Source organism: Triplophysa rosa, linkage group LG1 (assembly GCF_024868665.1).
Source record: "Triplophysa rosa linkage group LG1, Trosa_1v2, whole genome shotgun sequence".
Classification (NCBI taxonomy): Eukaryota; Metazoa; Chordata; class Actinopteri; order Cypriniformes; family Nemacheilidae; genus Triplophysa; species Triplophysa rosa.
In genome coordinates this window covers 2,348,423-2,367,898 of record NC_079890.1, presented here as the reverse complement: position 1 = coordinate 2,367,898, position 19,476 = coordinate 2,348,423, and the positions used below count along the sequence as shown (strand labels likewise).

General features: G+C 38.3%; 1 protein-coding gene across 6 annotated transcripts in view; it reads right to left on the bottom strand.

Moving 5' to 3' along the window:
• The window catches only part of LOC130553536 (A-kinase anchor protein 13), a 62,814-nt gene that overhangs the window by 16,724 nt on the left and 26,614 nt on the right, over window positions 1–19,476 (bottom strand). For 4 of the 6 annotated variants that reach the window (XM_057332572.1, XM_057332564.1, XM_057332587.1 and 1 more), the window contains exons 9-15: window positions 9,707–9,773; window positions 7,168–7,280; window positions 4,471–4,748; window positions 3,940–3,987; window positions 3,089–3,154; window positions 1,823–2,009; window positions 837–939 (exon numbers count right to left, since the gene is read on the bottom strand). In XM_057332572.1, coding sequence (XP_057188555.1) covers window positions 837–939; window positions 1,823–2,009; window positions 3,089–3,154; window positions 3,940–3,987; window positions 4,471–4,748; window positions 7,168–7,280; window positions 9,707–9,773 — 862 coding nt within the window. The remainder of the gene's footprint in view (window positions 1–836; window positions 940–1,822; window positions 2,010–3,088; window positions 3,155–3,939; window positions 3,988–4,470; window positions 4,749–7,167; window positions 7,281–9,706; window positions 9,774–19,476) is intronic. The other 2 variants (XM_057332595.1, XM_057332603.1) reach the window with 2 other exon arrangements.

The following is a 19,476-nucleotide window of genomic DNA, read 5'->3' as shown; positions in this document are numbered from 1 at the left end:
AGAGCCTTATTTACACATGCAAAACGAGTGTGTGTGGTTGATAAATCCTTCCTGTTTACAGACTCATCATGCCATGGATGTGCTATTTGTAAGATTGTTTCACTTATATTATCAATACGGAAAAATGCGTCATCATACATTTCTCTTACAACGAACAGAATAAACACAGCGATGCGTTGCAATGCAAAGACTGACACTACTACAGGACAGGGACCAATAGAAAGAAACATGCCAGACATCAAGATGAAATGGAGAGCAAATGGAAACTTAAGATCCAAGAAACAAGCACACTATATATTTCTAAAATACGAGGTTGAGGTTTTAAAGGGTGACGAGCATCTTCTCTACACCTAATGTACGTAAATCACAGCGTGTCGTCTGGGGACGGCTACTGGAACGCACTACGCAGATGTTACTTCAACTTACTGATGCTGTCCTCCTCATCACTTGATGAAGAGCTTACAGTAATGACGCTTTTAGATTTAGGAATTATAGGTGAGAGGTTGAAGGAAAACGAGATCCGTCTCCTTCGCCGAATCCTTCCTACTCCTGGACGGTTGCATTACGAACAGAAAAGTCAAAGGAAGTGCTTATTAAAGCAGATCGTTTAGGTGCTGTGCTAGGCCTGAGAAACGTTAGGAGGGTGACTAACACAAACCAGATGAAATCATGACCTATCACCCTTTGAATGCTAAATTCAGTTGAAATGCTAAAAAAGAAATGCTCAAAAGTTGTTTCGAAGAATCGAGTAAAAGTCAAGAAGAATATCAGTACAGAAGAATCAATGATGGCATGGTGACCAAAAACACCATAAGTGAGCTTATAAACCAACTTACCATCTATATCTCTCTGGCTGATGGAAAACATAGAGATGGATTTGGTTAGGGGAAGAGCCACGGACGGACTGTTGTGCCTCAATGGATGATACCTCCTTGATTTCTGAAAGGGATCACAACCGTGATATTAGTACTATTGTAGAGTTTTATAGCACGCAATAAAGCTAAAAGGACCAAAGTGCATTATTTCTGTATATCATCGCTCTCGAATGGAAACCTCATATCTCCAAAACCGCTTCTTTTCTGGAAAAAAAAACACTGTGTGGTCAAAGTTGACAAGTTGTTTAACTACTTTTTGTTGGCTAATTATTTCTAAAACCCACAGAAGTGAAGGATGACCAATAGTGATCGTTTACGAAACGATTTCTCGAGTGCAGTGACGTCACCATCGATAGTCCGAATAGTAATTAAAAATGCTGTGGGAAATCGTTCAAAAGCTGTATTTTTATATCTCTTATGTTTGCAGTACCTGCTAATTCAACAATAGTTTTTCATTTTGCTGTTTCTACGGCTAACTGCATGATTCTAGAGCGGACTTTTATGCGTTATTTTACTGTTACTTTCGTTTGGTACTTTTACTATTACTGCGTCAGGCATGCGCACATACTTTAAACAAAACTGAGAGAAAACCGGTAAAAGCGTTTACATGCGATACGAAATCGGGGTAATGGGCAAAAAACTACCTCTGCCGAGCGTTTTTTGCTTTCGCCGTTGTATAATGAGTATACAACAAAATGTTAATATAAGTTAAATATAAAATAAATTATTATATTATAACCAAACACAGACAAGAAGTTAACTTCGAGCCAGGCGCGTGCATCACACCACACAAGTACCGCAATAGTACGTTTTTCGAACGCACGGGGAGCACCTAGTATCTAAGATAGTAAGTACACAGTATGTACAAAAAGAACATAAAGTGCTAGCGATATCTGACCACAATGTAGCAACAAAGTTTACTTTGACAAAAGTAAACCAGGCCTCACCTGACCCCTTGGACTGCTGTAGTCTCCCAGATCTGACTGTGGACCCTCCTCTGTGAGGGACACCAGCGAGCCCCTCTCTTCACTATCATGTCTCTGGACCCCTCGCTGATCCTTAGACGGACCTCCAGACTGCGGCATCCAGCGCTTTCCATCCTCCACCTCAGCTGACAGCCCCTCTAAACTATAACTAGAGCAAAACACAACACAGAGACCTCAGCGAATGAGCTACAGCCTGTTATTCATGACAAATTAAAAATAGTGTTAACATTTACTCTTTTTTTTTTTTACAATTCGTGTTACTAGACGAGACACTGGTTTCCTTTTCAGGCTGAAAACGTGTGCTGTGCACTACTGACCCACCTGATGCAAAGCATGCAAAGTGGATGTTCATATTACCATACACCCACATGTAAAAAAATAACATTTGCTCAAATAAGAACATTTGTATTTAATGTTTTAATAAACATATTAATAAATAATTTGGAAATAATAAAAAGCAACTAAAGATAAAGTGCCAAATAAAGCTGACTTTACACAAAGCAAAAGCGGTGCTATTTTTTAGGTTTCAAGGTCAATAGCTGTTTACACATTGAGTTTACACTTAAAAGCAGGCAAACTGTAAAAGATAAAAGCAGCATATTAGATGTCACAACGACAAACCTGACGTGTTCTACATTAAAAATGAATAAAAGCCGGTAAAATGAATTAAACTTAGGAAATAAATTAGACAACACAGATGAAGCTTCATTGTCCAAATATGATGTTTTTGCTTTTCTATTTATAACATGAATTCAAAATCACTTTTGGTTTTGTTACCTAATGTAGTCAAGTGAATTGGTTAAATCAGCGAATATTTTTGACATAAATAAACAGGTGATTTGAGCTGTTACTACATGAGGCAAATTTGTAGGTGACCCCATTTTGGTGCCACAATTTGAACAAGCTTCGTCTTACCTTACATTCGGCTCAGATGAGAGAATATCAATATTAGCCATCATGAAAGTAAAACAAACAAAACACTACATTGAGAAAATCTGACGCTACACTAACTTACTTCAAACATTATTTATTGAAGATGTGAGGCTGAATCAGCATCAAATAAAGCTAAACTGTCTCTCTGTCTCTCTGAGCTTCACTGTGCTCTCAGACAAACAGGCAATGCAAATGATGATGATGCAAAAGCTCTTTGTGCTAGTTAAAGGGGGCGGGCTCTTTGGCTGGGTTTGCAGGAAGCTTGCAGGTGGCGCGGCCACACACTTTCAGTACCTGATGAGCGCTCTAATGTCTTCCAGGTCTGGACGGATGGGGGGGTCACAGTGGCACCAACTCAAACTGGGTGGAATACAGGGGGCACCAATGGGCACAAACCAGTTAGAGGGGCAGTATAGTGGAAAAGTAGCATTTATTGAACAAAAATAAATATTTATATATAGGGCTACATATTCTGTGTAACCATGGACTTTTCAAAATAAAGGTTTTATTGCAGCGATTCCACAAAAGAACCATTTTTTCAAAATTTTCTTAAAGCGGCCGTGCAACAGTGTTTCATGCATTCTGACTTATTTACAAACGTGCGGTCTTCTCATGACTGACATGGTCAACTTGTCAAAAAACGAGTTGGACGTATTATGTATTATTTCTGTGCTCGATACACTCCCCCAAGGTTCGAAACTTTTTCCAACATGAATTAATAAATGTTTGTATATCATTTAAATTATATAAATATTATTATATACATTTGCATTTATAATTATTATATTTACATAATACATCAAATTAATATGCACAGTACACAAACAAATATTATGTAAACACAAAGTTTTATTCTGGATGCGATTAATCGTTGAACAGTCCTTTTCTCCAAGTAGAAATTGAGCAGATGATTCTATTTAAAACACTAACTAAACACTAACTCTAAAGTGAAAAAAGAAAAAATCCCCTACACTTCCACACTACTCATAAATAAGAAGCTTGTGCAAAATATTAAAACTATTTGTTCTCATAATGAAGTAAAAATGAATAAAGAAAATCCGGTGGTCGTTGTTACGCTCGATGGGGAAGTATGATACAAACTAAAAACACTTGAATTTGTCAGAATACAAAAGAAAACTAGATACCTTCTTCTGTAAAATACAGGCTTTTCCTCTCCCGAACGTCGTGCTGAGCTGGAAATGGACAGATGAGATGAAAAGAGATGAGAAACATGGAAACACAAAAAGTGAAAGAGAAGCGCCTCTAAGGGGGTTCAAATGAAACTTCTAATGTATGAAAGTCCTTCTAATGTTAGATCTGATACCTAAACATTGAAATGAAAAGAGCATGCAAAAGCTTGAGGGTGTCACACGTTCCTCGAGCATGTCATGTTGGTTAAGGTGCTAATACATTAGCATTCGGTGTGACTGACTAGGTGTGAATCTGAAGTACCCCAAATGCTTTTTAAAAAACAGAGCAAGTTCACATGAAAGCACTTGCTCAATACCAAACGTCCTAAATTATGCTGTATTTTCAGTTCTGTAATGGATCTTCAAAAGCATAAAAATGAATAGAAAAGAAATGCAGTGTAACTATGTTATAGAATTTTTTACTCTACGAGTAGATTATTCTGGAATGTTAAAAAATGAAGGAGAAAAGATCATGATCCTGTTTACCTGCGCCGGTTCATCTCGCCTCCCCCTCCCTGGTTCTTCCCCGGACCCCAGCTGTGTCTGCGGAAGGGAGAGAGCGAGCGTACGGTGGATCGGAGGAGAGAGGAGCGCAGAGGCACCTCCGTCAGCCTGTCTTTGGCCTCCTCCGCCGCCTCCCCTCTGTGCCGCACCTCCTCCGAACTCTCGGCCGATGAGCTGGGGTGTCCCACGCTGGCCGTGTCGTCTGTGGAGGAACAGGAGACGGAGACCTCGCTGGTGCTGTCGCCTCCACCTACTGCCTCCTGCGCAACAAACGCCGGACAAACCGCAATTCTTAAACACTTCCTCGAAGTATTATGACAACACCCTGTCAGTGATATACCGAATGGCAATGTAAAATATGACATGAAACTACATTTTGACAAAGAAAGTTTCAAAACATTTTCATTTTGGGTGAACTATCCCTTCAAGCAAGCCAAATATTTGAAGAAATCATTGGGTGTCACTTTAAGAAAACAAACCGTATGAATCACACCCACGATCGAATGAGTCTGCCGAGCCAGCTGACGCAGACACATCTACATTCAAACCCGACACACACTGTATTTTTATCGGTGTGAAGTACATCTGCTTTCATACCCACCCTACACCCCCAAGACTCCCTCACCCACCCGAACACCTTGTGAACACACTAACAGAGCTCACACACATCAGCTTCAAGTTTTGATGGGTCTATTGTGCTGGGTGTTGGCGCTGAGAGAGAAGAGGTGAAGAGGATTGGTTGGGATTGAATTGTGAGGGTAAACCCCTCTTTTAATGGGCCTTAGAGAGAGTTTTCATTGAGCATGTGCGTGAGGAATAACAGGGGGTGGTTCATAAGCGTCTGTGAGCGTATGTGGTTTGAATGAGTTCTAGGGAACTTCTAACCATCATGGCCACAGGATCTGTGGGGGGAAACCCATCAGGGTGCTTTAATACACAGGTGCCCTAAAAACGAATGAAACAGAATTGAGGTTACATGAAACGACATATTCTGAGATCAATAACGTTTAGTATTTCTTCTTAGTATCTGCTTCCCTCCTTATGGTTTATGGCAAGGATCAATTTTATTACTATAAGTAGTAAACTTCTTTGTGAACCTGACTAGAGACCACAATATCATACAGATTCTGATTCTGAATTTATTCTGATTTTTTGCTTATTGAAGTTTTAAAGTATTCATGTTAAAGTATTACATTGTTTTGGTCATGTGGCCATATCTAGAGACCAGAATAACATGAAAATATTACTCGGGTCAGTGAGCAGCTAGCTAGAAACCAATACACCCTAGCAACGCCCTCGCAACCACTCAGAACACCTTAGCAACAGCATAGCAATGCCCTAGCAACTACTCAGAACACCCTAACAACCACATAGAAACACCATAACAACCACCTAGAACACCCTAGCATTGTGTCAGCAGGTTGTACAACAACACTTGTAAACAACTCTTTTTCCTAGAAAAATGTGAATGAAATGCTATTATTAGGGTTACAAGATATATTTAAAGCAACACTGTGTAAGTTTTTCAACAATAAAATAATGTCTCTAAAATTAATTGAGTATTTGAACAACTGTTAACCGGACGAATTCTACTGACGCTGCTGCCTGAACAGCCTCCTAGCGGCTAAAACCACACTCTGTAAGATTTGTGTTTCTGGTCGGTACACAAAGTCCCGCTCATCCCCTGCCTGTGGAAGAGTGCGAAATGGTTTCCAAATGACGTTTCTGCATTCGCCGGTTCCATCAGCTTACTAAACAAATTCACGTGTATTGCGCTGCCCACAGGGAAGCTTATACATTGACATTATTTACAACACTGGTAACAGACAATTGCGCCTATCAACCTCATGGGGGAACCGTATAGCAAAAGTTGTCTAGTGTTGCTTTAAATGACATATCGCTAATATCGCGAATGTGCATATCGCAATGGTTTGCAATAACTTGACTGTAATCAGGGGTTAAATTGGGATCTGTTATGTGGCGGGGCTCTGTGGGGGATTTTGAGGGGTGCGTATACAAAGCTTATAATATTATCTCATTAACAGACAAACTGCATAATATAAGTTGAGAGAGCCCCCTGCTATGAACAATACAATTCTAATCAAATTCATTCTAGATGCCAGCAGTGTACAAGAAGCGCACCGCACAACACGTCTACAATAGGCAGTGTGCGGCTGGGCACTTCAGAAAGTAAACACAAACGCACGTAGAGTTAATGTGCGACTGCGAATTGGGTTAATACATGGCATATAGATCAATTTTTCCGCAATATCAATGTAAGTGTATACACTGACCAAAAAAAAGTCAATTGTTACTCAAACTAGAGATTTATACAGGGGCACGATAGAGTGCTGCTCCATAACACGAGAAAAGCCACATGCTGGCGGTGAGCAGAGTGAGACCACCAGCCAAATGCTGGCCCAATTTAACTCCCGACTGTAATATTTTAATACTTAAGGTGGATGCAGATAAGAGACTGGCACACCAGAGAGAGATGCTTTCTTTTCCCAGAAAGAATGCGATTGTGGTGTTGGTTGTATAATTTTCAGTTTGTAAATGTGTTTTAATGCAATTTAAATAGATTTTCAAGCATTCTTGTATCACATATTGTAAATGGCATTGTTTAGCAAGTTTTTCAAAATTGTAGAGCCCTAGTAGTTATTTTTCTCTCTCTCTCACCTTTCTGAAGACGTTGTCCTCACCAGCGTCTGGACTGAGAAATCCATCCGTGTCGCTGCTGGAGTCTCGAAATGTGAGCGATTCTGAAGTGCCGTGACAGTCTGGAAACTTCTCTGTGACAAATATACACAAGGACACGTTTATAAAAAGTCGCTTATCTGGTGAACCCGTTAACATTTACCAAAAAGTCTAGAAAAAAATATATACTCTTGATATGTCTTTTTTATCTCAAAACGTACGATTCCGCCTTCAGAAAAGATCCTTGTACACTGGCGTGTGCATTCACAAGAGTAATGCGTGTTAGACCTCAAGCTACCCGTTTGAAGCATCCTCCAACACCGCACCATCGCGTGGGTGACAAAACCACATCACGTCACGTGGGTGACAAAACTCTCATGTCAAACCTCAACAGGTTCCATCACTTACAAAAAGTACCGTCTCTCTTGCTTTCACTTAAACTCAAACACTACAAACTCATTCTGTGTGAGAGGTAGGAGAAGACTTCAGGACTGGAAATGTGTCACAAGAGTGCGAGCTTCGTCAGCTGTCACACACACCCCACAGGTGGCTTCATGGCTCGGGAAGAAAAGGAGGGGTCTCGCCTGGGTCACTACAGCTGCCCTTTCTCTTTGTGACCATATGTGTGTGTGTTTGTGTCAATGACTGAAAGCTGTAGTGAAAGTAAACATCATTATTTCAGCTGTAGGCAAGTGACAACATAACTGAGGACAGGGGTCATGACAGGGCTTTGAAAAGTCGAGCATGCATCACAAAATATAATAATCACGTACTATAGACAAAAAACAAGTCTCTTCACATCCGGACAGCAATCAATATGTAGTCTAAATACATATATTTTATAAAAACATATCTTCTGAGGAAGTCTGAGAAACATAAAATGTTTTCATTTGAAATCATTTCATTTGTTTACGCATAACTTTGAGAATCCTGTTCGCGCTTAAACCACGAACTTATAAAACCGCTATAAGTTTTTAAAAATAACCGCGAATAAGATTACTATTATTGTAATCTTATGTGCTTTGTACTTTTGTCTTCGAAATAAGTAGGCGTGGCTTTGGAGAAAGCTCTGAAGTGTAGGATCTTTTCCTTTAATGCTATCAAAGCTAGCTTGCTACTGCTATTCGTTACAAAACTGCCTACCCCATAGATATCGACGACTAGATGCCGCATTAGCGTTGTTTTGATTTCCTCCATTTTGGAACGGTCTAAGCCGGTTTGTAAAACAGGGGCGCCAAGCGTCATTTTCCCACACATCAGTAAATTTAACAATACCGGACAAGTAACCAAACTAAGAAGAGAACATAAATAATACAGATAACTAGGGGTAGACAGATGATGGGGATTAACTAATAATGTCCAAATGATAGGGATCAGGTGAGACGGGTGCAAAGGATTATGGGGGGTGTAGTCCGGTGGTGAAAGAGGGCAGACAGTGGATTGTGACACTTAGTTGATAACTTAATATACTTTATTTTTGACAAAACATCCCATATTTCGGTAGTGACACACACATTTTCGGTAGTGATGGTAATGTTTTGGTAGTGATCACAATATTTAATTTGCACAGCTGAATCAGACTTTCAACATTTTATGTAAATACAAATAATGAACTATGTTGCACATATAGCAGACACACATCTGACGGTAAATATCTAACAGAAAACCTACAGCTCACATACTATATCACTAACATAACATACTAAAATACTAATGGTTTGCAGAACTGTACGGAGTTTTGTTTATTTCCCCAAATAAAGGATTAATTTTTCCTTTTTGTCACTACCAAAACAATTTTTGTCACTACCGAAACAATGCTACCCAGTGATTCGTTTCGGTCGTGACTGTTTTGGTAGTGAATTTTTGAATACTTTTGAGCCTAGCTCAAAGATGCTAATCAGCACACTGTTAGCAAGCACAGTTCTGAACAGATGTACACACATAAAAATAAAATTATATGGAATAACCCAAAAAAGTTTGCTTAATTGCAAAAAAAAGATGTTTGGTAGTGACGTTCCCTAAAGTTACACACAGATTTTCAGACTTTTGGACACATTTACTTCAAAATGATAAGACCGATCCACTCACCATGTAGCTACTAGAGAGAGGGACACAGTAATGATTCTTGATCAAAAATGTAGGGGTGTGGCTAAAATCAGTCTCAGCCAATGGACTAAAACATACACCGTTTCGGTAGTGACATGAAAATCCGGGACACATTTTTTACATACGTTTAAATATTTAAGTTTAAATATTTTTGGAACTTCACTCTTTTAAAAATATCAACAATATATTTTTAAAAAACAACAATGGAAAAAATGCAAAAAAGTTGAAATTTAGGGGTTTGGTACCAACTGAAAACGTTTTTGTTGGATCCGCATAAAACAGGATATGTAAATATAAACTTATGAGCGCTTTAAATAACTGCATGCACGTATCACATGAGCTTACATTAGGATTACACCCTACAAAATAAATATACGTATTAAAAATGTGATGATATCATGCATAAGGGTCTTACCTGGGGATGCTATGCTGTGTCTCTTCTGGGGAACACTGGAACACAGCGCGTCTTTGTCTCTATGAATCTGCAGATAGAAAGAGGAAAATGTGGTCTCATACTTATGCATGTGACTCTGTCTAAATGGAAAGAATGAATTGACAAGCCAACAAGACATATAAAGGTCACATTACACATCATATTAAGACCTATCTGTGTGAAGCTCTAGATGTTTGACATTTTCTTTCTTTACAAGTCGAGGCCAATAAATTTGAAGGCCATTTATCAGTAAAACTTCACATTAATTTCGCTCAAGGACTGCAGCATGTGCGCTTTCAGTTCAGTCTGTGGTTTGTGGACCCTCGTAACAGCTGCATCTCACTCATCGCAGACCACACACCAGCCTGGAGGGACAACAGCGGCGACAGCAGTCCGGACTTAATGCTCAAATGATCCACCCAAGCCAGAGATCAAATTAAATACTTAAAACGTTGGAAATGCGTATACTAAACTCACATTATTACATCGGACTGGATAAGCACATTCAAAGAAAAATACAGCAATAAACCAAGAGTGGCCATGTGTTACAACGATTTGACCCCCTACTATAAAGTACAATAGAGCACACAAGGCTGTCACTGGAATGCTTTAAGTATTCTGGTGATGGAAAGTTTGCACATTGTCCATCGACCATTTAAAATATGGAGATGTTGTACTTTGTTGAACTAAACATTGAATATTAGATATTATTTACATTTATTCATTATCAACATCAAATTTAGTTAAAACCAAGGCTAATGGTCCAAATATGGCACCAAAAGGCAATTTAGCTTCTCCTTTACGCCCAACCGGATCTCCAGGGAATTCGTAACTATTTTATAAGGTCACTAATTAGCATGAAATCGTACATTGTGAATCGTACAAAAACATACGATTACTAGAAAAAAAGCAACACTGAAGTCCCACCCCTAACCCCACCCCTAAACCTAATGTTCCTGGCACGAAAGCAAATCGTACTAAAATGTACAAATGAGACATCGTAAAACAGTTACGTTTTTGCTGTGAGATTGTGTTGTTTAAGGCTCAAAAGCAGCGCCAAAACGTAACTTGTCATGATGAAAAATATTAATACTCATGTTAAAAGAGACACGCAAGAGAATGATGAATTCATACAAAAAAAGATGGGGACTAATTTGAGGATGGTTTGGTTTTCAGGAAACAGATACTAAACAAAATTCTCAACACAATCTTTAACTTTACGACTGCAAGCACCAGTGTTTGTTCGTTTAGGGTTACATACCATGTTCGTTTTATTAAGGCAAAAGAAAATTACCTTCTTTTTTTGCTAAAGCAAAAGCAAAATAGTATGTATTTTAGTATACAGTAGGGATGTAACGATTCACTCAGCTCACGATGCGATGCGACTCGCGATGCGACTTGATTTTTTTTATTTTAAGAAATATCAACATATCCATGTTTCCAAGTTTGCAGAAAACACAGCGGCCCCTGCTGTTCAAAACATGAATTGCGATTCATTTAACATCTCAACAAGCTTGAATCGTCACATACTATAATCGATTTTTAACCGGCTCACAGTGAATAATCCCTAATATACAGCATCAAGTACTGTCAAAATTTGGAATGATATTGCAATATCACATTTTAGATATATCGTCTAGACCTTATTCCAAGTCAGGGCTGGACTGGGAAGAAAAATCGGCCCTGGCAAATCGGCCCTCCATCATTTCTGTCGACGGGTGGGGGAGGGGGGTTTGAGCGCGCATGGGGGAGGGATGCATTGTTAAGTCTGTCGACGGGGGAGGGGAGGCATACATACGTGTCTATTGCTTTCGCGTTGCGTGCATTCGCATTTATAATATGTCCGTATGAGCGGGCAAAGCATCCGTTCCGGCCCCAAACAATAGCAGAAAATGGAAAATGTAAGTAGTTTTAACAAACATGCCTTACTAAAAACATTACTTATGTTAATTTTGAGACAACACAAAGGCACCGGTGAATAATGCTCTGAATATGTTACAGTTGGTTTGATACCTTTATCTGTAACGGTGTCAGAGTTTAATGCATTTAAATAGGTACAGTGTGTTAAACATATCAAAAATAAGGAATCAGTATACCGTATATAAAAATATCAGCTTAAAAACAGAAAAACAAGCCTTGTGCATCATAGGGAATAATGCTCTGAATATGTTATAGTTGGTTTGATACCTTTATCTCAAATGCTGTTGTCGTTTAATGGATTTATGTAATTACATACATTAAAAGTTGTACAATTATTATAAAATACATAAAATGCTAATTCCAAAAAACGGAGCCTTGTGCAATAACTGGCATGTTTTTCTGAACATTTTAGTACTGGTTTTATAGATGAATGTCACGTAGTTAAATTGTTTAATCAATTTTCGTGGTTAATTTATATTTCGTTTTTTTCTAGAAATTAAGCCTCTGAGTTAGTTTGGGCTCAAAACATAACAGGCGCAAAGACCTTAATTGGTATGAAACCGAATGTCTAATGAATGTCCAATATCAAACTAACTTCACCACGGTTGGCGAACGATGATAGATAGCGCGATGACATTCCACCAGATGCCGCTGATCGGACAGGACAGAGTAACTGCGGATAACGCTCATAAAAATATATATATTTTTTTCTACTTCGGCTAGTTAAGGAGGCAGGCGTGTGTTGCTTAGGCGGCCACTGTAAAGTGCTGTGGGAAACCCTGCAGTAAGATATTCCAGGTGAAACAGAAGCCAAATCTAACATTAACTTTGTGAATGTAACGTCTAACCTGACGTTAGCTAGCTAGCTGGCGTTAGCTAACAAGAAAAAAAGCTCCAAACTAACTAACATCGTTAACTGTGTTGTTATCACTCTGTCCAGAGATTCCGCCTTTGGTGACATATCAAAAGTATTCCTGACTCTTGACTAACCTTCAGTGCTACTTCTTGCCCTCTTAAAGTCCCTCAGGTCAAGCTGTCCATGTCGCTTGATGCTGAAATCACCAGCACCTGCGCTGCTATGTCGCTGACTGACGTGACGTCAATTTAAAACAAATCGTCGTGTCATTATGTGCACGTTCCCCTCGTTCACAGTATTTTAGCCTATTCAATATTCGCAAAAACTAAATGTTGAAGTAGTGGTAAATTACCACTGGTAATATTTACACATTCATTGATCAAATAACAGGGGATGGGAAGGGGGGATGGCCGTTTTAGAAGGGGGATGATTTTGATCATCTTTAATTCAAAGGGGGATGCCATCCTCCCTCAACTCGAGTACTGCTTACTAATCCAACATTCTCTCCCTTATAAAGTTCAATTTCACTCTGAATAATTGTGGTAATGATATTACCAAATAAACAAACAATGTCTGGCTTACCTGCTCACTATATGTCAGCTTTTGATGCGTGGTAGTGAAAGGGTGAATACATGCCCTCTATTGGAAATGTTTACACAGATCTCATGTTACGGGCAGCCCTGCTACTGAACAGCAACCGGCACAAAACACCCACAATAGAAAGCCTGTATTGAAGTGACCTGCGGCCCTGATGGGTATTCACCCAGCTGGAGAGCTCGCTGAAAAACTCCTTCGCCTTTGTTATAACTCGGCTAAACTTTGTCACGGGGTCACACAGGTGATTCAGGATTGGACAAGAGGAAAGACGGTCAACAAAGGACACAGGTGAGGGAGGGAAAGATGTAGAAGTATTCAAAAGTATGTCAAAAGTATTGGAACTCCTACTCACTAAAAAAAAAAAACAGTAAAAGTTTATCAAAATCAAAACGTCTTTTAAAAAAAACTAAAAAAATAAACTTGTTTTATTTGATCAGAATTTGCAGAAATGTTCTCTTGGCATTTTATCAAGCAGCTTCTTGAGGTTTAACCCGAGATGCTTTTTAAACATTATTGAAGTAGTTCCCATCTATTCAATGTGCTAGTATCGGCTGCTCTTTTCTTATTATTAAGTCGTACATTTAAAAAAAATCAAATCAAATTTTAGTTTGTAATGAAAAAAGTTTTTATTTGAACAATTGTATTTTTGTCAACAAACTTTTATTTCAGACATTTAAGCATCCACATTCGGTTCAAAATAATGAGAAACATTTTACTCAAGAGTCCTATAACTTTTGACCGGTAGTTAATATGATGAATTTTTTTTTTTGAAATTCAACAACCAAATGAATTGTTTATGACATAACGCCGTAATAATGCTTGTTTTTTAATATTTGCACTGTGTGCAAAATTTTTAAGGTTTAGAGAACTAAAGAAAGGCCAGTGTGTCCTCATGTGAGAAACAAGAAAAAAAGAAACATTTAAAGTGACAGTTCACCCAAAAATGTTCATCATTTACTCACCCTCAGGGTTGTTCCAAATCGGTATAAATTTATTTTTCTGCTAAACACGAAGTAAGATATTTGGAAGAATGTCAGTAACCAAACAGATCTCATCCCCCATCGACTCCCATAGTACTTATTTTCCCTACTTTGACAGTAAATGGGGGATGAGATCTGTTTGGTTACTGACATTCTTCCAAATATCTTTCTTTGTGTTCAGATGACAGAATTTTCATTTTTGGGTGAACTATCCCTTTAAAATTGAAAATGCATTTTGTTTTGCAAAGCCACATTCTTGGCACTACAGTACAATAATATTTTTGAGGAAAATTCAAGCATCTGTTAGTCGTCTTTGCATGTTTTACCTTATCTAGTTACTGTCCCATGCTACTAAATCGCTTGATTCAAAATAATCAGATTCACATTTCCATCCTGGCCGGGGACTAATTATGTTTACACCCACTGAAAATCAAGTGGCCACGCACAGTTTAAAAGCAATACACAATACACAACGCTCTATTGATGAGCTGGATACAGGAGCACTGAGCGGCCACTGTGTGCTTCTGAAGGCAGTGCGCCGGAGAACACTGATGCCTGTTGTACTGCCTACAGACGGGCACATTGGGTTATTCCCAGCGGTTCCCACCAGACTGTGTGACCGTATCACAAATCTGCTGCCTCGGAAAAACAAATAATGTCATGATAAAGCGATTAAGCCGGTGAGAGATGGTGAAAACTAGCACGTAGCTGTAAAGAGCAGTATTGTTTTAGCGAGCGGCGCTGCTGTAAATCTGGAGAACAGCTGTGATGTTATGACTGGTCCACGGGTTTGTTTCATTAGTGTACAGGTTGTTTTCAATGGATGTCTGGATTCCTTTTTTATTTGTTCACACTGCAGCATATTCTGAACTGATTTGCAATTTCTAAGATTGACTCATTTTGCAAAAGATGAAATCACATCTGTAAGTGTGGCATTAATTGCATTAAAAAAAAAGCTCACAAGAAAGAAAAGTAAACATTGCCCACAGCTGTTATGAATATTTTGTTGAATCTCTCATTTTTGACTACAGTTGACTCCTGGCTCTTGACTAAATAAGCTTTGCTCACGTGTTGCGTGTCATCTCGTTGCCAATCCTCCCTAAATTCCTCTCAAAGCTGAGCTTCTGTTTGAATACCAAGCACAACTACACAACAAGCATTCAAAATTTGTAAAACATCTTCAATAATATACTTGAATAAATTAATTGTGATTAATCGGTTCTAATATGAATGTTTATACTTATACAGTATTATATGTCTGTGTGTCGTGTTTATTTATGTCTATATAAATATAAATTGTATATACACACATATTACACATAATTATGCGCGGCACACACACACACACATATTATATAAACACAAACATTTTTTTGTAATCGATTAATCGCAATTAATTGATTCGACTGCCATAGTTTTAATACGTACCATTCAGGTACATATACGTATATGTTTGGTACTGATATGCACTCTCTGGAACCATTATGTAACTTTTAAGGTACTAATATGCAAAGATGAAAATTTGAAAAATACTTTTTGAAAGGGTACAAAAAAAACCTTTTCAGAGCTTTTTGTGCCCTTTTTCTGACAGTGTATGACTCACTAAAATTCTCATTTCTAAAAATAAACACATTTCTAAAATGTATCAGTGTGATCATTTTAAAAGCCTACAACAGCAGGAAGTAAAAACTGGGCTGGCATGGATTAGTAGTTATTATTTGCATCATTAACTGACAAAGAGCTGACTGTAAACAAAGCTCATTTCAATAGATAAGATAAAGAGTGTCCGTTGGACTAATGTGGACTAACGACAGTGTTGTAATGTAACAAAGTAAAAATACTTAAGTACAGTACTTAAGTATTTTTTGGGAGTATCTGTACTTTACTTGAGTCTTCATATTTCTGCAGACTTTTTTTCCACTACATTTCCTGAACAAAATGTATACTTTTACTGATACATTTCCCCGTTCGTTACTACAAAATAAAAGCATAGAAACCGAAATAAACAAGTCGGCGATCGGGTCACCATGACAATGCTGAACCAATCATTGGTTAAAGCTCAACGTGCAAGTGCAAAAAGGTGCTCTCCGCAGTTCATTTCAACACAAGGTTTTAATGTGCTGCTTCCTTTAAAGATAAACAGCAAATTTTTCAGTTTCAATGAATTATCAATGACTGGGTTGTTACTGTAAGGGAATTGCAAGGAAAGAAAGAAGTAAGGGCCAGACGGATTTGTTCTGATTTTGTTCCAAGTTGAGGGATAATATTGGGGGTGGGAGGGAACTATCCTTTTATAAAGTTATAAGTTAAGTTATAAAGATGTGGTTTCTGAACTTGTATTTTTATAGTTTAGCAATGTGGCAACATGTTGTTCCTGAGAAAACTACTGAGCTTGAGACAGAGCTTTTTCAAAGTTGTACATTACTATGTAAGCACCATTTTTATCTTTATGCTAAAATTGTTTACATTTTTATTAACAACGTTTGCTTCAACTTTACTTTAAATACTTAAGTAGATTTAATATAAAAAGTACTTTGGATACTTAAGTACAATATTTATCTGATACTTTAAGACTTTTACTCAAGTCATATTCTAAAAGGTTACTTTCACTTCAACCAAAGTAATTTTCTGGCAAGGTATTTGTACTTTTACTCAAGTATTGCTTTTAGGTACGTTATACATATATATAACTGACTAACGATAACAAAGACAAATGACTGGTGAAGCAAGTCATGCACATGTCCTTATTATTCTCCCCGATTCCCTGGCCTTCCTTGATCTTGTCGATCTAATCATCAAGGAAAACGTACACGTGAACATGTCAATCCTAAAACGACATCTTAACACATAACGCTGTCTTAACGTAACCAACCTTTTAACAATGTTAAACGTAACAATCTACAGTATCCTTTATTGTTGCGCTTAAATAATAAAGTTGAATTACAGTATATAACACTGTATTGCATCGTATTAATAATAAACTATAAGAAGTAACATGACTTTTTATATTTTGTGCCTTTGTGTGTTTAAAATACATTAAAACACATAATCAAGGATTGACGAAAGTGGTCTGAACGTTGTCTAGTTGTAGAACGTTGCATACCAACGTTGCTACAGCCCTGTAGCGTCTTACATTTCTACACTGTCACAATGGTGCAAGTACGTATAGAGCAACGCTGGCAGAAGAGAAACTGAACGTGGCACCAACGTTGCCACAACGTAAATATGTTTGTTGGGATGCTAACATGCCAACATCCTATTTTGCATTCACATCAAGTCCCTGTACCTTCCTCAGCTCCCCGTAACACTCGAATACAGAGCCCAACCCTCAAGTCTGCTCCAGAGCCAAACATGGTCCAATCTTGCTCTCCAGATTCTGGCACTGTTGCTGTGCTCACTGCATATTTGTGGAGTCAGGGGAGAAACCAAAAAGGCGATGCCAGCAGGCTCTGTCGAACGCAGGGTATTCAAATGTGTACCCAATAAAAACACATCTGGTTTGAAAACACACAGGCTGAGCCATAGTTTGTGATACTTGACAAGAAAAGGTCTTCAAGATAAAATGTTTGGCACAATACATTGGTGTTAATGGGATCTGATTGATCTGATTGTTGCTATGCTCCTAGAGGAACATTCATTGGCTGTTTCCAAGCGCTGCCTTGGGAAACTGTGCAAAGCTCCAGAATCTCGTTCTGTCCTGATTGTAAAATGGTAATCTTGTGTTGCTGTACACCGCTATGAAGTCACTTGGCCAAGGGCCCATTTCCATCATTCTCTCCAGGCTCAGGGCCAAAGGAAACCGTTAGGATTTGAGCAGCGGCTCCCAGACTGTCACCAAATTCATTCGCCCATTCGACTCGCCCGGTTCTCGACCTTCACAGATGACTCCATTTACACTCAAAACATTGTATGCGAGCCGTCCTGGAGGCACTGGTCTGAGCCAACAGCCATCTAGTCTTTAAGAGTCATTAAGAAAAGAAGACTCGCAAAGCCAGCTAAAGTAATGTACTGGCGATTTGAGATTCGAGTCGAGAAACAACATTCGAAACCAAGTCAAAAACATGACGCAGGACATTTATTTATTATATTATTATTATTCATTAAGTTTATTTATTTGGAATTTACTGGATCGTAAAAACAGGTCTGGTCGGAGGGAAGGGGGTAAAAAATTAGAGGCCTTGATGATGTCAACCGACAAAGAAAGTTGTTGAAGAGGCGGAGCAAGTTATTACGTTCCGATACAAATTCTACGACAACTAATATTAATTTATTTATGTGCACTGATTATTCATTCACAACTCACGTTAAATAACTTTAATAAATAATTTGATCGATAATATACTAAATCAAATGACTCATTGATTATAGCCAACTATTTTAATTACAACGAGGAAAATGAGTCATGAATTGCAACGTGAGAAAGCACATTTTAGACACGGAAAAATGAACAGCTCGTAAGGATTCACTACACATCCAGATAAAAATCTTTCAGGTTTGCATGCGGCTTGGAAAGCGGTGACATCTGGGCTAACGACTAAAGACCAATCACGCCTGTATTTTCATGGCATGATAAAACTGGCAGAATAGTGCTCCAGGGTATCTGTCGGTTAAACCACATGAAACATCTGAAAACAAACCCCACCTTGTGCACATACACGCGTACACACACTCATTCAGATGCACTGACATGATGTGTGCATGTCGTTTAGCTGTCTCCACCCAACACAAAACTATGAATCATATTTTAATCCAGAAGACAATAACATCTGATGCTCGGAAAGAACAGCTGACTGCAGTAAGTCCATCAAGTTTTGCAGGAAATTATTTTCGCTATTGCGCTTTAAGTTGTCAGGAAAAGACAACTTCCAATTTATGTAAAAACACACGTGTATGACACAACCATAGAAGAAAATATTTGTTAAATGTTTTTTTTCTGTAAAGCAATGAGATTTAATGGAGATCAAACGTGTTCAATATGAACTTAAACAGAGCTACAACATCCATGTCAATTTTATAGCACACTTTTACAATATGTCTCCATAACGACACAAAGTTGATATGTAAATGAAGATACCCTTAAAACTTTCTTGAATAAAAGCGTTAATACGCTATGTTTATATTGCGCAGTAAAGCAGAAAATACATACATATTGATTCGTAGCGTTAAATGTACAACTACTGATCTACTGAGCAATACATAACATTTTACTCAACTTTTTAAGTAAGAGAAGTATTCCCAGAAAGTTTACTAGAAGTTTCCTAACACGCAAGGTCACGATTCAATGCCACTGAATGTCAACACATCATTCTTACCTTGATCAAAACTACGTCCACAGTTCTCTCTCCCTTGGTACACAAACTGTACCGCCGCTTGTGTCGCTCGTACATCTTCCCAACACG